General features: G+C 41.3%; 6 protein-coding genes across 12 annotated transcripts; 3 read left to right on the top strand and 3 right to left on the bottom strand.

Annotated features, from left to right (window-relative positions):
* Positions 1–27: 27 nt before the first annotated feature.
* LOC140777720 (uncharacterized) lies at positions 28–1,435 on the bottom strand. The gene is made up of 3 exons (XM_073122033.1): positions 1,047–1,435; positions 743–961; positions 28–343 (listed from the first exon to the last, which is right to left on the bottom strand). The coding sequence occupies exons 1-3, from the start codon at positions 1,281–1,283 to the stop codon at positions 266–268; spliced, it is 534 nt and encodes a 177-aa protein (XP_072978134.1). The 5' UTR covers positions 1,284–1,435; the 3' UTR covers positions 28–265.
* A 202-nt stretch (positions 1,436–1,637) lies between these two features.
* LOC140777722 (mediator of RNA polymerase II transcription subunit 32) lies at positions 1,638–5,378 on the bottom strand. 7 transcript variants are annotated; one of them, XR_012107069.1, is made up of 3 exons: positions 4,809–5,377; positions 2,792–2,973; positions 2,145–2,633 (listed from the first exon to the last, which is right to left on the bottom strand). XR_012107069.1 is itself a non-coding variant. In XM_073122039.1 (2 exons), exon 1 carries the CDS (start codon positions 5,274–5,276, stop codon positions 4,809–4,811), a length of 468 nt encoding a protein of 155 aa, XP_072978140.1. In that variant the 5' UTR covers positions 5,277–5,378; the 3' UTR covers positions 1,638–2,138. The 7 variants fall into 7 exon arrangements, 4 of the variants coding, with proteins under 4 accessions (XP_072978140.1, XP_072978138.1, XP_072978137.1 ...); XR_012107070.1 differs by having other exon boundaries at positions 2,853–2,973; XR_012107071.1 differs by having other exon boundaries at positions 2,145–2,485; positions 2,853–2,973.
* Positions 5,379–6,891: 1,513 nt separating this feature from the next.
* Positions 6,892–9,985, top strand: LOC140779894 (acidic leucine-rich nuclear phosphoprotein 32-related protein 1-like). Its single transcript, XM_073125215.1, has 2 exons — positions 6,892–8,203; positions 9,498–9,985. Exons 1-2 carry the CDS (start codon positions 7,079–7,081, stop codon positions 9,747–9,749), a joined length of 1,377 nt encoding a protein of 458 aa, XP_072981316.1. The 5' UTR covers positions 6,892–7,078; the 3' UTR covers positions 9,750–9,985.
* A 1,086-nt stretch (positions 9,986–11,071) lies between these two features.
* Positions 11,072–11,857, top strand: LOC140779896 (uncharacterized). The gene has a single exon (XM_073125217.1). It carries the CDS (start codon positions 11,260–11,262, stop codon positions 11,740–11,742), a length of 483 nt encoding a protein of 160 aa, XP_072981318.1. The 5' UTR covers positions 11,072–11,259; the 3' UTR covers positions 11,743–11,857.
* A 63-nt stretch (positions 11,858–11,920) lies between these two features.
* On the top strand, positions 11,921–13,499 carry LOC140779895 (uncharacterized). The gene has a single exon (XM_073125216.1). The coding sequence runs from the start codon at positions 12,071–12,073 to the stop codon at positions 13,307–13,309; it is 1,239 nt and encodes a 412-aa protein (XP_072981317.1). The 5' UTR covers positions 11,921–12,070; the 3' UTR covers positions 13,310–13,499.
* Positions 13,500–17,046: 3,547 nt separating this feature from the next.
* LOC140778493 (zinc finger protein 8-like) lies at positions 17,047–18,514 on the bottom strand. Its single transcript, XM_073123235.1, has one exon. The coding sequence runs from the start codon at positions 18,003–18,005 to the stop codon at positions 17,289–17,291; it is 717 nt and encodes a 238-aa protein (XP_072979336.1). The 5' UTR covers positions 18,006–18,514; the 3' UTR covers positions 17,047–17,288.
* Positions 18,515–20,512: the final 1,998 nt, after the last annotated feature.

The raw sequence follows: 20,512 nt of genomic DNA, 5'->3' as shown, positions 1-20,512 counted from the left end.
TTTTTCTTAGTAACATTAGTATCAAGATTTCAAGGTTACCATGGTGCTTGATTACTATTAAAAACGTTATATTGCAACTTTTCGACAAGCTTGGCTCAAGCATCAAAGGCTAAAATGTATAACAATTGCAAGGAAGTTTATGTGTGCCACTGAAAAACAAGGAAAAGACCTAGACAGACTTGAGTATATTTGATGTTCATACCGCAAATCTCCCGCGAAGAGCAAATTAGAGTCTGAGGAACTCTGCAGCAGCATCTTGTTGGGGTTACGCAGACAATAAAGATGATGACTTCCCTTTGGTCCTGCTGATTCCATCCATTCGACTGTTTTGCAATTCAGTATTCTGGAAAGATAAAAGCAAGCTATAATTACATAGTTTCTAATAATTATTTGCAGGAAAGAAATGGATCTGAATCCCAGAAACTTAAAGAACTGGTCATTAGTTTTCATAATTATTGTGGAGAGAGTCGTTAATTGCTTAATGATGTAATTCCAAAATGCAAATCAGAGGATCTGCTACTTGAATCGAAAAGGAGACGTTACTGTTTCAATACCAGATGGCCTAAAACCTAATTGGAAAGCAACATCTCTGCAAAAGCATGTTAATTGCTTAGATTTCTCAATCAGGATGTCTCCTAAATCTATTCAATTTCAACAACTCTGTCCAGGAAAAGCTCAAATTGATGCGAGAATTCGAAGATCTAGCGACGCAATTGGTCCAATGTGGGATATTTTCGTTTACCTTGGGGTGATGGCGAGGAGGAGGCTCGAGATCGACCATCCGGAGAGACATAAGTGCGATCTCGGCGAAGGCGGAGTCCCTGATGTGGACATCGTCGCTCGCGAGCTCCTCGAAGGCAGCCTCGAACGCCTCCTGCCAAAATCTCGGCAGCCGGATCCGCTGGTTGTGGGCGTACACGTCCCACATGTGCCGCACCACCTTCTCCCTCTCCTCCATCTCCTATTTACAGCAGATCCGATCAAATCCAACCCAATAAAAGGAAAAGATTAGGGTTAGGGTTAAGCTAAGGGTTAGAGGATCGGACCAGGACGTCGAGGTTGTCGTGGAACGCGGGGTCGAGGTCGTCGGAGAGGCGGGTAAGGTTACCGGCGGACCACTTGAGGGTGACAGTGCCGGTGAGCATGGACCAGAAGGCGAGGAGGAGGATGGCGGCGAGCGCCCAGAACTTATACCGGCCCTTTCCGAAGAGAGAACTGTCGGCCACGGCCCCCCCGGCTGAGATCGGCTTTGTCGCCGGTAGTAGATCGCCGTCTTCCTTCATCTCATCGCCCGGCGAGCTTTCTCTCTCTACAGCTGCGGATTTATGCTATATATATATATATTGAGAGAGAGAGAGAGAGAGAGAGTGATCTGAGTCAGGAAGTGTGAAGATTGATTAAGAGTGGTTTTTGCTAGTTTTCTTATTTTTATTGGTTGGTTTGTGACATTGTAAGCTGTGGCTTAAGCTTTACGAACAAAGATGCTTTTAAGAAAGTGATAATTATGGTTGGTTAAACATTATAGCAAGGTTGGTGGATGCATAATATAGTAGTCACTAGTCAAGTTGGGTCAGATAACCAAATAGGTGTGAATAGGAGCACTATTGGTTGGTCACTGGTACATGGCAACTACCGGTGCAACAGCATCTCAATTATCTGAGGAATCACCAATCAGATGGTGTGGTATGTGGATATGGATATCAAATGTTTAATTGAAATTTGAAGCTCTTCATGCTCCTTTATCTTTTTCTCAATCATCTGGTACGACGATGGCTGGCTCAGAGTAATCATAGCTGCAACTTTTAAAAGAACTCCAAAGTTAATGCTTGAGCTTCATCTCTAATATTCATCAGATTTACAAAAGTTTGATATGAATGCTGACGTTCTTCAGACCAAGAATGCATCTATTTTTCTCCATTGTACGACTTAAAACATTCTTCAATCCAGAATTTATATTTATTTTCCTTTCTACACTCCATACAGTCGCATTTCTACATCATAAACAAAGTTGCTCGCAGCTTCATATAGTCCTTTCAACCCGCACTGAAGTTATATTTTGAAAAAAAAAAAACCGCACTAGAGTATATCTCTTTAAACCTTTTTGCTTTCCGCGTAGTGTTGCAGGTACCATTATGTACCTGGAAAGAATGCCCTTGTTACCAGCCCATCTTTTGATTGAACAGTTGAAAAACACTAGCACCGACATCAGGTTAGTGCTTCAGGTGACAAGAAAGCAAGATATGGCATAAAACAGCACAAAGTTTTTTTTTTCCTGCGAATTATGATATTATATCCCTGACCATGTAAAATCCAAGCCATCAACAGCATCTTGCATAAAAATTCACCACGAGTATCCAATAATGCTATAGTGGGCCAGTACAAAAATGAGTAGTAGCGGCTGATAGCTATCAATGTGGACATATACCCAGCCAACTGTTTTCTAAAGTAGGTGGTATCAAGTGTAGCAGTCCCACGACTGACTTCCCTGGAGATGCATCCAAGAGTGAGTAAGCAAATTTTGTCAAGAATTGATACGCTTTCAGAGACTGTTTGTGCAAGATTGTGCAAAGCTACTGTATTCCTTCTGACTTCTAGAAATAACTTGCAGCAAATGATATTGACCCACTATCTCGCTGAGAATATTAAAAGAAGAAAAAAAGCTCAGACGATGCATACAAATCTACACGGAAAAAAAGATGTTAACAGTACATTCCTGAAGAAGCATCAAATGGAGACTACTATAACAGGCATGAGAAGATAAATGGAAAGGAAAATTGTATATAAACCAGACCCTTGAAATAGGACAGTTGGAATTAACACGTGGACTGCTGGGTCGCTGAATTCTCACTCACCCAGTGATGAAACCTTTCCAATTCCACTCATCAGAAGCAGAATATAACTCAAATGACGAGAATGGCTTAATCTTAGATGAGTTAACTAGTATTTTCCAACCTTGTGCTTGTATCTGGCAGGCTGCACAACAGATAATTATTTTCAATCAACCTTAGCAGCTACCGAGTATATGGCCACAATTATATATCTATGTTCATGGTAAGTATAACAACTCAAACTACTATTCTCTATGGACAATGAGTTAAAACAAAGATAAGAAAATTAAATTTATTCAAAACTTGGAATAGAACAGCTATGATAAACAGCCCCCAAACATTTTGATGAACCCAGAAAATTCAGTAGATGAAAATTGAAGAATCGATTGTTTAACTAGAACCAAGTTTAATATTCCAAATTCTTTATGTATCTTTTCAGATGAGGCCTTTAATCACAGAACAAAATCCAGTCAGAGATTTTAAAGACCTTTATTATTTAGCTTTTGTTTTGAGATAGTACAACACAACACAACTTAGGAACATATCTCTTTTTTCATTATAAGAAAACTTGAAGCAGATATCCTTTTTGCAAATTAATGTCAACTAAAAGAAGATTGAAAAAACAACCATAAAGCGTAAGGGATAAGCATGTTATATCAAGGCCACAATTATGCAAAATAAAGTAGAAACAGTAAGAGCAATCAAACATAGATGAATCTCAGTTCCTAAAGGACTGAAGTTAGCTGTAACGAGAGCAAAATAAATAAACTGGAAATAAGATCCTATGCAAATTATAGGAAAGAGCGACAGAAGAGGTAAAGTTCATGGTCAATTAGCTAGCACCTTCAGACTGTAACATATGACTGTATATTGAGCCAATCGTAAAAGAAACCAATCAACAGGTTTACTTTGAACCAAGGACATTCCAGTACCTTAGTTCTAATAGATATCTTGAAATACTGACAGAGCTGGGGAAAGCAGTACAAATGTAGGAAATTACTATCATGCATGTTACCAAACTTAGATAAAATATCTTGCAGTACAGTAATATTGATTATAAACCTACAAATCTGATCCAAACCTGATCACATTTTGCATCCCAAGTAAAATCGGATTAACTATCAGGTTAAAATATAAACATACGTAAAACTGATCAAATTTGAGGACTCAGATCCAGGTAGTAGCACCTGTTAATTATAGGATTCAGATTCAAATTCAGATGCTATAAACACTGAAGAGGATCTGTCCATTGCCATGCAGTTGATCGACAAAGAGGCTTGTATAACTTGATTAGAGATCTAGACAGTAATCCAACAGTCTACTTCCACTCAATTAGAAATTTAATGCTATGATCTTGGTGGCTAGTTATACGTAGTTTATACTTTATACTCAAAATCTAGATATAATGACCAATTCAGAGCTTAGAGAAGCACAACAAGCAACATGTAACATAGCTGAAACCTGCTCTCATTTGGGGTGCACACCTACAGATCACCTTCACTGGATGCACTTATTCATATTCCTAGTAACAGACCAGGCAAGAAAATCTCACTCATCCCTCTTGGATAAAACAAGTTATCGGCCCTTAATCATTTCAGAAGTATTAAACCCAAAAGGGGAAGTAGATTAATCTATCTAATTCAGCTGGTCTTTTCCAATGCCAAACGAAGGCCTGTTGAATACGGGCTCATAGAAAGAGAAAAAACAAAAGACAAATTTCTTGGATGAAAGCATGTGTAGGCAGGCATCTAAAAGTTCATTAGTTCAAATATGTCATCATGAAATGTGCGATGCCACTATTTTGGATAAATCATCTTCAACTAGAGACTAGCATATCAAAAGGCATATATTAATTCATTTGCTCTATTTTTTCGGAACAGTCTAAGATTAATTCACAATTCCGCAACAATGAATTTACACTCATGCACTAATTACAAATAAAAGCAGCAGCAACAGAAACAGAAAAAAAAATTCACATACCTACTGAGCTCCGTCCTCAGAGAACCTCGCATCGAACGGTGGGGACGCATGCGGATGCGGAGCTCCGCCACCCGCGGCGGATCCTGGTCCAGGTCCTCCGGACCCGTGCTGGAGCTCGATGACGAGCCACCGGACGGCCTTGCTCATCTGCTCGAGGCGGACGGCGCTGATGGGAGGGATTCCAGAGGCACCGGCGGCGGCTGCGGATGAAGAGGATGAGGGGGCGATTCCAGTGGCCTCGTCAACGAGGCACTCGGATCCGATGCGCTGCTTCATAGACTCGACGAACTCCTCGGCCTGGTCACAGGCGACGCGGAAGAGCTCCCACCGCTGCTTGAAGGACTCAAGGGAGGCATCGGTGGCGGCGGTGTTCTGGCCGCCGGATAGCTCCTTGGCCTCGAGGACGCCGGCGGCAGCCGCCACGAAGTCCTGGTACGCTGCGCTGAGGGCATCCACCGTGCTCTCCATGGGCGATTAGGGGAGAATTTGGAGTGGGAGAGAGGATTAGTAAAAGTACCTACTAGCGATTTGGGGTTTTGTTTTTTGCCTCTTTTTTTTCCGGGAAATGATCGTGGGCATATAATAATTGATAATTGATTAGACCGTTTGAAAATATTACGATAGGAATAAAAGCGATATCACGCGATTAGGATGATGTTATCTAAAGCTTTTAGTATTTTGTTAAAAGAAGTTAAATATAATTTGGATAAAAATAATGTTTGCTTGTGATAGTTTAGATAAAGAACAAAAATAATTAAATCGGTCTTATTATTAATTTTATTTAATGTATTAAATATATATCTGTATTTTATTTATTCTTCTCTTAATTACTTTTCATTATTCTGTCTAAAAAATAATTAATTGAATTCAACCTAATTTATATAATATATATACTCTCACAAATATCATTAGAGATTAACATTCAATATCAAAAGTGAATTTAACTTCTTTTTTTTACAAAAGTCACATTATCAATTTAAGAGTTTTATTATCCTTACCAATGCAATGCCCTTTATTCCAGCTTTTCTCAACTTTGTAATCTGTATAATGTTTGTTTACCTTAATGTAATGGAGATAGTCATTATTCTCAAAAGAAACATGAATTTAATTTTTAAATATAATATAATATAATCTAGAGAAATTTGTATTTAACATGATACTTTTTACTATCATATATTTTTAATACCTACAAATAAAACACTATATTTTATCAACTATATATAGAAAATATCATTCTTTTAACTAGACTAACTTAACCAAATTTCTATAAACAATTAACTGTACTAATAAAATTACTAATATATTCTTACTTAACTAAACTCAAAAACCTAACCCAATCTAAACTTAATCGAAGCCAACTATATCAGAGCTAATTTCAAATAGAATGTAATTTTACTCAACTTAACTTTTCATGTGGGGGATATTAGAGGCTAAAAAAGATAAAAGGTCCGAGGAGAACTCACCTTAATTTTGATCGAATTAAATTAGTTCTATCTTAAAGATTTTAGGTTGTAGGAGAAGATAAAATTAAAGAAGATAATTGCATATTGATGTTTTTAAGAAATAACGGTGTATGATGGATATAATATTTTTATATGTTTCCATTCTTAGTGAATAAAAGGTTCGATTCATAAATATTAAAAACTTAGATCAGTAAACTATAAATAGTTTAGTTAAAAAAAAAACCCGTCTTTTGTCAAAAGAGAATAAGTCATGATAAATAAGCTTTATCGAGGTTTTTTTAAAAAAGTTTCAACAGTTAACACTAATTCTGCATTCTTTTTAAGGATAAAAAGGGATTTATCTTAAAATTTATCCCGTGTTGCCAGACTGGGTCACCGTGCACTCCAGTCTCCACCGTGGCCCTCCCCTCACTCTCTCTTAAGAAGCACAAAGCAGTCATCTCCCTATTATAGGCCGTCCAATCATCCACCTCATCGATCCGCGACTTCCAATCCAACGGCCACTATTAAGTTTATAAGAATGCGCTCCCCGCAGCAGTCATTGGCGTGGCTCGAACTCGAGAACCCACTTCAAGAGATCGAACCCAACCCAGAACAAACTTGAAGCAGAATTTAAAATAAAAAGAAAAAGAAATTGAAGGATAGTGGGGGGGGAGAGAGGAGCTGTTCTCGAAGAGAGCTCGTTGGAGACGCCAGAGAAAACGAGAGAGAGAAGTTTTAGCGAAAGAAGGAAAAAAATCAAGAGAAAAATATACTTCCTGGATCTAGCCAGGGGTTAGGGCATCTCGTTCGCTTTCTCAGATCCAGATGGAAGAAGCTTGGGAGAGAGCCGTCGAAAGTGCCCTCGGCAACCAACCAAACCCCTCCATGGCATCTCCTCCTCGGACCTTAACCCTCGACGGCGCAGTGAAGTGCCTCCATGGCCGTCTTCCTCAACCCGAGCTCCTCGGGCGGTACCAGAGCTTGCAGCACCTATCGATCGCCAACGTTGGGGTCTCCTCGCTCGAGAAGTTTCCACGCCTCCGGAATCTAGAGCGCCTCATCCTCTCCGACAACCGGATCGCCGGAGGCCTCGAGTTCTTGGTGGAAGCTGGTCTAGATTCGCTTCGAGATCTCGATCTCTCCAATAATCGGATCCAGTTCCTCGAGGATCTCGCCCCTCTCGCGCAGCTCCGGCTCGTTTCCTTGGACCTGTACGAGTGCCCGGTGACCAGGATCAAGGACTATAGATCGAGGGTGTTTGGGATGATACGGACGTTGAAGTATCTTGATAAGATGGATGCGGATGAGAACGAGCGGCCTGAGACGGACGAGGAGGACGAGGAGGATGAAGAGGTGGATGAGGAGGAGGATCCAGGTAGTGGTGAAGTTGATGGTGGGGATCGGCCTGTTAGGGCGATGAATGGTGTTAGGATTAGCACAATTGGAGGTGGGGTAGTCGATGTTGATGATGATGAGGAGGAGAGTGATGGGGTTGAAGAGGAGCTGGAGACTGGCGAGGACCACGGTTCTCATCATCAATTATCAAATGGGTTTAGGGTCGCAATGGCTGGGCCAGCATCTGTTGACATAGAAGAAGATGAGGAAGAAGAGGATGTAGATGATGAAGAGGAGGATGAGGAGGAAGATTTGGGGGAGGAGATAGATGAGCAAGATGGTGAAGAAGAGGATGTGATTGAGGTGCATGATGTTAGGGATAGTGATGAGGAAGAGGAAGAGGAAGGGGATGATGATGAGGAGGAGGAGGATGTTGAGGATGGAGAGTATGATGGTGAACTAGGGAGCACAGGAAGAATGACGAGCACGGAGGGGGAGATTGATGAGGATGAGCAAGGAGAGGATGATGAGAATGGGGAGATTGGGGAGGAGGACGAGCAGGTAATGGAGGGAGACCAAGAGTATGAAGAGGGAGACTGCGACGATGAAGACGCGGTATATCTTTTTTTTTCTAACTTTTCATTATCAAGTTTACTTATTTACCCTTTAGTATTACTGCGCTATCTCTTATCATTGGTATTACAAAAATGTATATGCTGCTTAAAATATTGTCATGCCAATTTGGTTTAGCATTGAGAATTTTTACCTAACAGTGATTGTTTATTTCTTCTCATTCATTGATAATTGTAAGTGTAAGATAAAAGTTGTAGACAATCATGGCGATGTAGTCTTTAATGTTTATCATGTTATTGTGACTTTAGTTATTTGTGATGCTCTTATTAGAATTGGTTGTTGATATTCAATGAGTAGGCAAATTGTCTCGTCTTTTGAACTTGTTGGTTTTATCACTGTGATTGTCTGGTGTTTATATTGAAATTCTGTTTCATGAGTGTAAGGAAGCTGATTTTTGCATCTTCATGCCTTTTAGGCAGGCATGCCTCTGAATGAATGCTAATGATCATATACTGGAGTCTTTGGTGTTAAACATATGATTTAACTTCTTTGAAGTTTGATGTTTTTTGAAGATATTGGAGGTGGAGTTATTTTCTACAATAGGAATATGTTTTGTGAGATCAGTATGAAATTTTAGGTGTAAGTAATGTTATATGAGTCACATATTAGTTTTCATGTCATTCCACTTATGTCATTCTGTATCCTGCATGAGATGTTAACACCTTTATTTGGTTTTAGAGCTATACTTTGTGGAATGATTGTGTTTTCAAATATTGAAGCATTTTGCTTAACATCAAGGGTACTTTTGGTTAAAAGCACACTCTCAATTTGCAATGCAAGTAGTGAAAGCATAGTGTGTTACCATAATATTACTAGTAAGGTATTGTGTGAAATGTAAGTTTAACTAAAATTTATTCCCTTTGTTGCGAGCAAATTTTGTGTTTTTTCTCTTTTTCACTGAAGTGAAATTACCTCTTTAAACTGTTGTAATAGAATGAGTGGAAGAATTTATATTTTATTTTCTCTTGATTTGTAATTCCATTTTGTTACATTTGCTAGATCTTATCCACTGCCACTCACTGACCTAGATGTCCTTTTATCTGCTCATATTGCATTTCTTATGTTTAATATAGTCAATTCATGTTATTTTAGATTCTTATGTTTCATTTGTGATTTTTATTTGTCTGTTTAATGGTTGTATAGTTATCTGTGTTAGATTTTTCAGATTTTTTTTGTACTCATATTGTTTCTTTTGTATCTCTGCTGATTTATTTTTTCCTTTCTTTGGCTGGCATGCTGATATTTTGCAATTTTTCTTACCTTACCTGTCCTCTAGGAGGACCTTGGGACAGAGTATTTATTGCAGCCTATTTCTCAAATTGTGGATGAGGCTGCAGGAAGCGATTTCGATGCTTGTGATGTAGAAGATGAAGATGAAGATGATGTTGATGATGAGGATGATGATGAAGAGGGGCAGCATGGGAATGGTGATATGCAGCAATTCTCACTTTCTGACAGCAGCAAGAGGAAGAGAGACGACCTGGATGATGATAGTGTTGAGGAATTAAGGGCCTCTAAGCATCACTAATGATTCATCAGCAATGTACATGGATATTAGTAGGAAAGAATGGTGGGTTATTTTTTTCCTTCCCTCCTATGTTTGTGTAGACATGAATTTGTTAGTATCAAGAGAGAAGAGCCATGAGGAGATGAATTGTGCAGCTGTTCCCTTCCCTCCTCATTTCAAAAGTTCGTTATTGTCTATGTTAGCACACGGTTCGTCAATCGGCCGTTTGGAAATCTTCAACTGTCAAATTTCAGTTATATATATATATATATAGAGAGAGAGAGAGAGAGAGAGAGAGAGAGAGAGAGAGAGAGAGAGAGTATGGTCAGGGTTGGAGATATTTCCCTCCCAAACTGCACACAGGAAGTTATCAATTCAAATTAGCAAGCAGCCGTTGCATCCTCTGTACATTTCTGTAGCCTTTGGTAATCTGCTGTCATTGGTAGTCAGGATTTATGGTTAATTGCCGAGTGCAGCAGCTTCTCTCCCTCCTTATTGTATTTGTTCCATCTTGCTAACCATTGGGTTTGCTCTGCTGTGTGTGGTGGAAAGGTGGGTGATTCTATTGGTTGCCTTGGGGAAAATACTGATGCATGCGTGGACAGGCGGCAAAAAGCTCACACACACGATAGGAGAGAAAAGGTGATCGATAAGGGTAATTAATGAACACGTCTCAGGTGGAATAATCGCGGTTTAAGGTGGGTGGATCTGATATAATCTCCACCAGTCACGTGGGCTGAATGAGATCTCTCTTTCAAAGTCTCATCGGATGGATAATGATTAGTTCCTGGGCTGCTTTGTTGTTGCCAGCACACTTCTCTGACTTTATTGGGTCTCTGTCCACCACTGGGTGAAGTTACCGATCAATTCAATTTAAAGCTTCGTTGATTCGGATTGGTGGCTTGTGCAGTCTGGATAATATTCGGATGGACGTGCGGTGGGTGGAGGGTACTTGAGACTAGACGCTTAAATCTTCCCCTCACATGGTATTGGGTGGGTGGACCGCTTCGGATACTATTACTACGTTTTTGCTGATATATTTTATGACGGTAGGAAGGAAGGAAGGAAGGAAGGAAGGAACTCAACCTAACCCATCCCCATTCTTGTTTCGCCTCCATCCAGGATCCATTTAACAATTGGGTTTGGCAAACAGGTCGAGAGTATAAAATTAACTCTACTATACATCTCCATTCAGACCTGGTTTAGTCTGCCGTCACACTAATTCTTGAAATTATTTTAAAATATAAAAATTTATAATAATCTAGAAAAAGCCTACTTAATTGTTTAGAGAGGGGATGACCTAATTTTATAACTTTGCTATCTTTAATTTTGTTTTTTTTAAGCTTGGGTGCCCCTACTAAACGGATCTTGCAAATGTTTATCGGAACCGAACCCATTGGATAATTCAGACCCTCCGGATCCTATTACAAAACCCTCTATGCCAACAAAACATGGATAAGGCGAAGCAGAGAGAGAGAGAGAGAGAGAGAGAGAGCGCTAACGAGCCCGAAGTGTCTCCCAGTCTCCCTCCATGGCGTCCCTAACAATTCAACTCAGCCCAACGCTTCCCCGCCGATTCGCCTCTCCCTCCCGGAGGTACCATTCGCGGGGAACCATCATGTGCAAGGCCAACGAGGGAGACACCGCCACCTCTAGCGGCGGCTCGGCGGTCGAAGTGGCTGCCGCGGTGGCCGGCCTGGTGTCGTGCCCCGTGATCGGCGTCTCGCTGTACACGCTCAAGACCACGGGGTGCGGCCTTCCTCCGGGGCCCGGGGGATCGCTCGGAGCCCTGGAGGGTGTGAGCTACCTGGTGGTAGCAGGACTTGTGGTCTGGTCCATCGCCACCAAGGCCCGCACCGGATCTGGTTTGCCAGCGGGGCCCTACGGCCTCCTCGGCGCCGCCGAGGGGCTAGCCTATCTCACCGCCTTGGCTGTCGCCGTCGTGTTTGGGCTCCAGATCTTGGAGCGCGGCTCACTTCCGGGTCCTCTGCCCACCGACCAGTGCTTTGGATAAGCTCCTTTCTCCCTCCCCCTGTACCCCACTACTTTTGATGCTTCATCTTACTTTTGTGGCTGAGACAGAGTTTGTAATTACAAAATATGGCAAAGAATTTCCACATCTTTCCTTACTTTATGGTTCGCATTTTTTCTTTAAAAAAGAAAATTTATATCATGTGGTTTTATTTTTTATGATGAGATAATCGTGTCATTTCATATGATATAGATGATTTTTTTAATCCACATCCTCTCGTATAATATAATAATATTCCCCTAAAGATACGCATCCCGCTGAGGAGGATTCTATATCCTCTACGCAAGCCCACCAAACCGCCCCTTCAGTTATGTCCATCATCCTTCATACCAACCGTCCGATCTATAAAGAAAGCAACCGACCTCAAAGAACACAACTCTCTTTTATCTTAACAACCTCCCCAAGAAACCCAAACGTGATACATTCTCCTTCTCTTTCTCCTTCTCCTTCTCCTTCTCCTTCCTCCAAAGATTTCTCATTGTCCTCTCCTTCTTCCAATTCCATGGCCACCGAATTCGACGAATCCGACTGGATCCTCGCCACCGCTGACGACGACACCGGCGTCGATGACTGGATCGTCGCCGACGGCGCCGATGGCTCCGTTTCCGGCGTCTTCTTCCTCTCCACCTCCGACCGCTGGCGGAAACCTTCCTTCGCTTCCTTCGGCCGACGTTGCGGAACCCTACCGGACCCGTCCCTGTCCTTCTTCCCCCCTTCCGTCTCCGTCCGCTCCTCTTCTCGCGGCCTCGTCCTCCTTTGCGGGCCGTGGTCTTCCTACTACGTCTGCAACCCCGCCACGGCCCAATGGACCTTGATCCCTCGCCCTCCTCAACCCCATTCCATGACTCCTCCCCTAGATCTGGTTCTTGTTTCGAACCCTAACGCCGATCACAACTTTCATCTAATCTGCGCTTTTGAATCCCACTTTGAAACCTTCTCAGCCGCCTCCTATGAGTGGGTCCGCTCACCCGCAGTTGTTCCCTCCGCCGATCGTCCCGTCCCCCGCTCCGGGGTCTCCGGCGTCGGAGCCGCCTACTGGAAGACGCCGGCTCCGGCGGTTCTGGCCTTGGATCCGGCCTCCGGCAAGACGAGGATCCTTTCCGCTCCACCTCACTGCGATATCTCCGGCGACAGGTGGCAGCTCGGGGAGGCCGCCGGCCAGGTTTGCTCCGCCGTGGTGACGGAGGACGCCGTGGAGCTTTACGCGCTCGATCCGCCGTCAGATCGGTGGACTCTTCTTGGATCGTTCGCCTACAAGGTCGTCGGCTCCGACGGGGAGGCGCTGGAGGAGGAAGCCGTCGGCGGCGAGCCGATCATCTGCAAGGAGACGCCGCGGCCCCTGAGGTTCGAGAGCGCGAATCTGGAGGTGGTGCTGTGGGTGAATGGAAGGATCCTGGCGATTGACCTCGAGGCGCGATGGGTGAGGGCGGTCACGTTGGAGGGAGACGTGAAGCCCGGGTTTGGCGATGACTTCGTCGCACACATCAACACCCTTGCTTCTGTGGAACCCCCGGAGTCCGACGATTCGGATGACGATCCGGAAGACTAGTTGGTTTCTCTGCCGTTCTCCTTCCGTACATATCATCCTAATTCTTGTGAAAGAAAAAAAAAATCTTGTACTCTCATACTTGTTGATATACTGTTACAAATTGTCTCAAATTGATACATTTGATTGACTGTTATAAATTGTCTCAAATTGATACATTTGATTGACTATTATAAATTGTCTTTTCATCATAGAGATATTTGCACTGAATTTTTAAGGCTATGTCTAATAATTCACAAGAAATTTATCGATTTTTTAGTCTTTGAGCAAATTTATCCAGAACATTTAGGGGGATAAAAAGAGGTTAGTTGGGGAATTTACATTCTTGTATGTAGACTTGAGTCATTTGGCATGTCATATTATACTCGTTTTGATTAATTTTTTCCTTTTCTTTAATAGGAAATCTCGAAATCTCGGCTTCTAAAATTTGAAATGCTTTTGTTGCCTTACAATTTGAGATGTACTCCTAAACCAAAATCTTGGATGATCTTTTGCCCGAGATCCGTGTTTGGCATTAAATAGATCATGAGGTGTAAAGAGTACTACTATTTGGGAGAATTTTGTTTCTTGTCATTAATTTAAGGTTTGGTTGGGATATATGTTCGTAGTAGCATTCCAAATAGTTGAGGGTGAAGGCTTATTTGTTATTGTTACTAGCATATTAGAATTCGATTACTATTCTGCCTGTAGACGTGTCTCTAATCTAGTTATGACTTCTATGTTTCCTTTGTTGTTTGTAAATCATATCACACAAGCCTATTATCCACATCAAAGTTTTATTTAACGAACTAATATGCTTATTATATCCTTGTGGAATATTTACTATGTTTGCTCTTAATCTTGTAGCTACTTCGCAAGTATTTGTCTTCTGGAATTATTATCCGCTTCTAATTATATTCACAATATCCAGTTTATCTCACTTGTTATTCTAGACCTGCATTGGGATCTTTGAAACTGGAAAAATGTAAAAGTATTCTTTATCTAGTGAAACCAATTGCTATTTCGGATGACAGAGGCTGATATTAATTTGTTTCATTTACTGCAAGTGGTTATCGTAAATAAAAGAACAAGAACCTTTTGTTTTGATTGATCACAAGCCCATAGTGGCTAGACAAAAGGGTTAAATTGTTTATTGATATATAAGTTGGATAATTAAATTAATCTGAACTTGTGCTGCCTGTTTTTACTTATAGGTTTTATTTTCTGAAATTCCCTGAAGAATATATTGTTGACGAATATTTATGTTGATAGATGTTCTTCTGTATTTGCTTTTGACGATCCTAACTCCCTTGTGAGACAATCTGTTAGAAAAAGGTTGGCTCCACTCTGTTTGAGTTACCTTTCTCGCGTTGGAGTTGGATGTAAGGAGATGGGGATTTGGTATCTGTGAAATATTCTTTCCTAGGAAATGCTAAAATGCTAGAGTTTTGCTTTGTTTTCGTTTTCTTTAACTATCTGATATGAGGGTACTGCTGTATCTCGTTCTCCAATGGCTACTTTTCTTTTTCATTTACTGCAAGAAGATATGAAAAGTACATCTGTTGCTACTGTGAATTTGCAATATCACCACTTCTTAGCAACTTGTTTGGAGAACTGTTCCTCCTTATTATAGTTTGTGGTACTAATTTGAGATTTACACTTGAATGGAGAAGATCCGCCTTTTTTAAACAAATTGATCTTCTTGTAAAGAATTCACAGTCGAAACCTTAATCTGTGTATGCTGAATGTTATATGAAACGTGAATAAAGGAGGCGATGAAGGTTAAGTTCAACTCTTTGTGTAGATTTTATGTAGTAATTAGGAGACATACTAATCAACTGGGTTTCTTGCATTGGGCTGTGGCCCAAGACCAGAAAAGCAATATAATCGAGCATAACCGATCTGGTGAATATAATCTATCTTTGTTGATTGTAATCTTTTCTAACGCACGACTCAAAGAAGATGCGTAACATCTCGCACGTCAAGCAGGTCAGCTGCTCGTGCAAATGCCTGAAAGCCTCTTACATTGTATCCATCTCAAGATGACAGTGTCTGTGAACCTCAAACAATGTGGGCTTTTAGCTCAACACATCTTGCCATTCATGAGCACCTTGCATTCGTTCATTATCCATGTCTTATAATATTTGTGTCAAAAACTTCACCTTCCTGTCGCCTACATAAAATGTAAATAAATCTTCATTTACCTCCTCCTCCTCCTCCTCCTCCTGCACTCTATATGCTATCACTTCCAATGCTGAATGCTCACTGGAACACCTCGCTAAAAATATGAGAGTTATATAGCATTGTGGGCCCAATTAGGATCATATGATCTGAAACTATGTATGTAATCACATCAGGTAGGGACTTTCTTTGCACTTGACAAAATGACATACTGCAAAATCCTAGAGCAATCTGGGAAAACTATTGTAGGCCTATTTTGTCACCCTAGCCACTGAATCGTTGTTGATGCTCCCATTTAGCTTGTAGTACTAAGGCTAGCATGTGATATGCAATGCACATGCAAACATGGACAGTGGATCAGAAGCTTGTGGTCATGCAATGATGCATGATACAGAGATAGAGAGATAGATCGATCATACATACATTTCCTTTTGTGGGGACTTCTTCTTTCAGCGTACATAGTATTAAGATTAGAAGCTTGTGGAACATCCCATGATGTGTAGCCATTTCAGGACGTGAATAGTTTGTTTGGTTTCAGATTTGCAAGTTGTTCTTTGGCTGGATCTAATCACATGCCAAATAAGCTTACCAGGTGCAGTACTTGGAACTATATATTCTCACTTGACATTTTACTTCAATTAATTTTCTGCTCTTTTAGGTATAGCTTTTAAATGATACCACAAAACTCAAAAAGAATACATTCTCTTCTATAAAGCACGTCGGTTCCTTCAGATAAGAAGATCATTTGCTTAAAGTTTTAGAGATTAAAACATACACTATATACTCAATATTAAGTGATGATACGTGAAGAAAATCAAGATTGGACATTTAATATAGAATGATGAGATCTGTGAAGAAAGCTTCCATTGATAAGAGGAGAGAATCTTAGCACACTTTGAATTGAAATCATCTTTCTATCCTTTTCAATGTTATTAATAGAAACGGTTTTTATTTCACTACTATAATTTGAATATCATGATGTTTTTCCTCAGACATGCAACTGCTACTTCTAAAGAACATTATTCCTAGATCCCTAGGCGTAAACTAGTCATGTCACTGATGACCAGATATACTAAAAAATCACGATGTTGGATTATTGACCTACTGCAATCAATTGTATCATAATTTATAGTTGTTAACTTGTAAGAAACTACTAGTCTATGTACTCTTTCTTTCTTCATTCCACGTGCTAGGATAATGTTGCTTTAACTGTATCAACTGGAAAGCTTCTGCTTTGCTAGATTATTAATGATACTAACAACAAAAAATAAGAAGAAATCTACTAATGGTGGAGAGGGTGTGAATGACAATTAATGAACGAAATACCGGGCAGAAGAAGCCTGTAAAATGGCAAGTGATTTGTTCATGGCATACAACAGTACGAAACAGCTTAGATATTGGAGATACTGATCATACGGGTATAGTGCCAGTGCTAATTATAAAGTTGGTTGATGCAGAGATGGCTTAAAAGTATGAAAGGCATTGTAACAGTAATTGGAACAAGAAGTGTCTACCAACTGAAATAATTTATGCTATTTCCTTTTCCTGAAATTGATAGTCTAGTCTTTGTTTACGAGATGTTTTCATAATCAACAAATTGTAGCGGCCTAGAGTTATTAATTTTTTAATAGAGAAACAAAAAGAAAAAAAAGAAGCACACAACTCTTCGGAATTACATAGAATTGTTATCTGGAAAATTCACGAAAGAGACCATGCATGAACCCAAACAAAGAGAAGAAGAAGAAGAAGAAAGAGAAAGAGAAAGAGAAAGAGAAAGAGAAAAAGAAAAACTTAAATCGTCGTCAGTTTTCACTAGGAATTATCAGAGGTGCAAATCCAAACTAACATTCTCCTTCACCCCTGTGATAGCAAACTGGCTTTGAGGAGTTTTAGAGGGGGAAGAAGAAAACGATGATCCAACAAAATTACCGCTGAAGCCAACACCGCCGCCGCCGCCGCTGCCGCCGTGCGCGGAGACCGGCATCCGCCAAATTCCCGGCAACGGGCTCCCGTTAAGCGGCTGCGCCACCGACCCGAGCCCGCCGTGGAATCTGGCGGTCGCGCTGGTGCAAGTTGGCGGCCACGAAGGATATATAGCAGGTGGCCGCACGTGCGGGTAGCCGAGAAATCCGTAGGTGTTGTGGCCGTGCGCCGCCGCCATGACGGACTGGAGGTGGGCGCGTTTCGCGTGCTGGCGCTCGCGCTTGTGCGCGTTCTGGTGGCCGCCGAGCGCCTGCGAGGTAGGGAAGTGGCGGCAGCAGTAGTGGCACTCGAATTTGCGGCTCCCGCTACCGCTCTCTGCGTTGCTGCTGCTTGTGACGGAGCTGGTGGTGGAGGTGAATTCTTTGACGTTTTTAGCGTCAGAAGTCTGCTCGTTTGGGACGTCGATGCCAAAGAGACGGATGGCCGCAGAGGAGGAGAGGGAGGGGGAGGATTTCTCCCGAGGTGCCGGCGGCGTGGACCGGATGAACGGGAGCTGCGAGAAGGAGTCGACGCTCATGAAGTCGCGGGTCTCGCCGTCACCGCCGGCGTTGCCCATGAGAATTAAGTAGGATAGGGCTAGGTTAAGATGAAGAGAAGATAGTGTATATAGTTAGCTATAGAGAGATAGAATTGTTGTGTGTATAGCTAGCTAGGCGATGGAATATTTGTATGGTTAATTGGTTGACATGGATGTTTGGAGTATGGAAGTGGGATGTTTGAGGTGTGTGATAATTAATATTTCTGGTTGGTTAGAGGAAGGACAGGGGAGGGAGGGTGGATAATTGAAGCTGACCCCATCTAGTGTGAGCACTGACAATGCCTTACTGCTGCTGACTGCCGCTGCTGAAGGAAGACTTTGGGGCTCTCAAATAACAGTCAAGTACCACTCTAACAACACCATCACCTCATCACCATCTCTTCTTCTTTTTCTCTATCTCTCTTCCTTTCTCACTCACTCCTCATACATCTCTGGCTTTCATTCATGTGTAACCATCAGTCAAGAGGGAAGATAGGTATGTGGCCAGCTTTGTTGGTGGGTCTCTCTCTCTCTCTCTCTCTCTCTCTCTCTCTCTCTCTCTCTCTCTCTCTCTCTCTCTCTCGGTACTGGTTGCTGGGAAGGCTCTTTATAGCTGTTGGCTTCTTTATCTCTGCAGCTGCAGAGATGTGCTAGGAAGTGGTCCTGCCGATTTCTATGGTGGTTATTACCTGCAAAGGGTCATAAGGTTCTTATCCTTTTCTTTATTCCTCTCTTATATACCTCAAATGGGCACTAACCCTATATCCACATCTATCCATCCCCTAATTGGTGCACATTTTAATAAATCGTATCAAGTCAGATGCAAACCATACTATCGTAAAATCAAATTCAGCTTGCAATTTCTCTACAGGATTATTAGTCATGCGCCATGCTTTCCTTGTTTAATCTAATGACAGCATAAGTATAACCCTGTGTTCCAAACCTGTGCATGATGATGGCATCAGCTGATCTTTGCACAGGAGAACAACATAATGCCAAGCTCCAGAGTACCATCTCTTTGTGGTGTTCTCCAAGATGCATGCCCCCACATGAATCAGGTCTCCTGTTTCAGATAGAAACAGATGGCTGTTGATTGATCTGGACTCCTTTGCCAAACAACCGGCAACCGGTATGCGTTGTATCTCACTAGCTGACTCCTTTATAAATAAATATATATATATATATATATAGTACTTGTTAGTAATTTACCTGTTCCAACTGAAATAATACGTATATATATTATTATCACAGGAAGATTAATATAAAAACAAAATCCAAGGCCTTGCCTTTTTGTATCCAACCTTGTTAATAGTCCCATATGGTAAGGTAGTTAAGTGACCACTGCACTAGCGTCAGTGTGTGGTTACTCCACAACTTTTAGGAAGGGAGGGGTTGTAGTATTTTAAGGCTTTTAAGGTATTGATGGATCTGTGATTTTCCATAGGTTCAGACTAAAATAGTAATTTAATGATCAATGCATGGGACCTCTCAAGAAAAGTACAAACCCCAACAAACCAAAGATAATAATAATAATAATAATAATAATGTATATATATATATATATATACACCCACACACATATTAATATTTATCTCTCCTGGCTCGCTCTCTCTCTCTCTCTCTCTCTCTCTCTTTCTCTCTCTCTCTCGTGTTAGTTTCCCTGCAGAGGAGGTTGCTTTACTCATGCATGCCTGACTCGTTTTTGCAATTATTCTTCCCTTCATAACTGTATACATCGTCCTCTCATCTTTATTCTGCTAACTTCTACTCTCATCTACCTTTGTGAGGCTCCATCTACTGCACCCACATTTGCTCTTTTTGGAGGACTCTTAAATGAGAATGTACTCCTATGTCTCCACTGTGTCCCCACCTCATATTAATACAATTGCTATAACGCACAAACCTCCCCAACCTTACACCTCTACCAACCACACACACACACACACACACACACACACACACATATATATATATATATATATATATATACACACACACAAATTTTCATCTCCCACGTCTTAATTATTATAATTTCCAAATGAACAAGAATATTTCTCTGTTAACACAATCAACATTTTCAGAACTACACCTTTGAATCCCTCCTTGTTTTTCCTATTAAAAGCCTCTTTTCGGGTTTAGGTGAAGGGACCACTCATTCACAAGTTCAACTCCAGTCGTTTGCAGAACTATGCCACGGTATGGATTATATATGTATATATATATACACACCCTTCTTTTTTAATTTATGTAAGGCAAGCCAATTGAGCCGCGTGCTTATGTCCGGGCCACGTTGGTCCCGGGTCGGGTCCGGTAGTACATCACGCGCTGGTTAATATGTTGAGTCCCCTCCTTCCTCCTCTGCCTCTTTGGTCTTGTTGTGATCCCTTTCCGTGCCCCTAGACCAATGTACTTTCCTTTGTCCCCCCCATTAACCCTCACCCTAACTCTAACCCTAAGCCAGTCTGGCACCGTACGACTACACTAACGCATCTCAAAGCAACCTAAATTAACCCTACCTTATCTCATATATATATATATATATATAT

The sequence above is a fragment of the Typha angustifolia genome, chromosome 15, assembly GCF_048772165.1.
Source record: "Typha angustifolia cultivar Huaian chromosome 15, ASM4877216v1, whole genome shotgun sequence".
Lineage (NCBI taxonomy): Eukaryota > Viridiplantae > Streptophyta > Magnoliopsida > Poales > Typhaceae > Typha > Typha angustifolia.
This window is presented reverse-complemented; position numbering and strand designations above follow the sequence as displayed.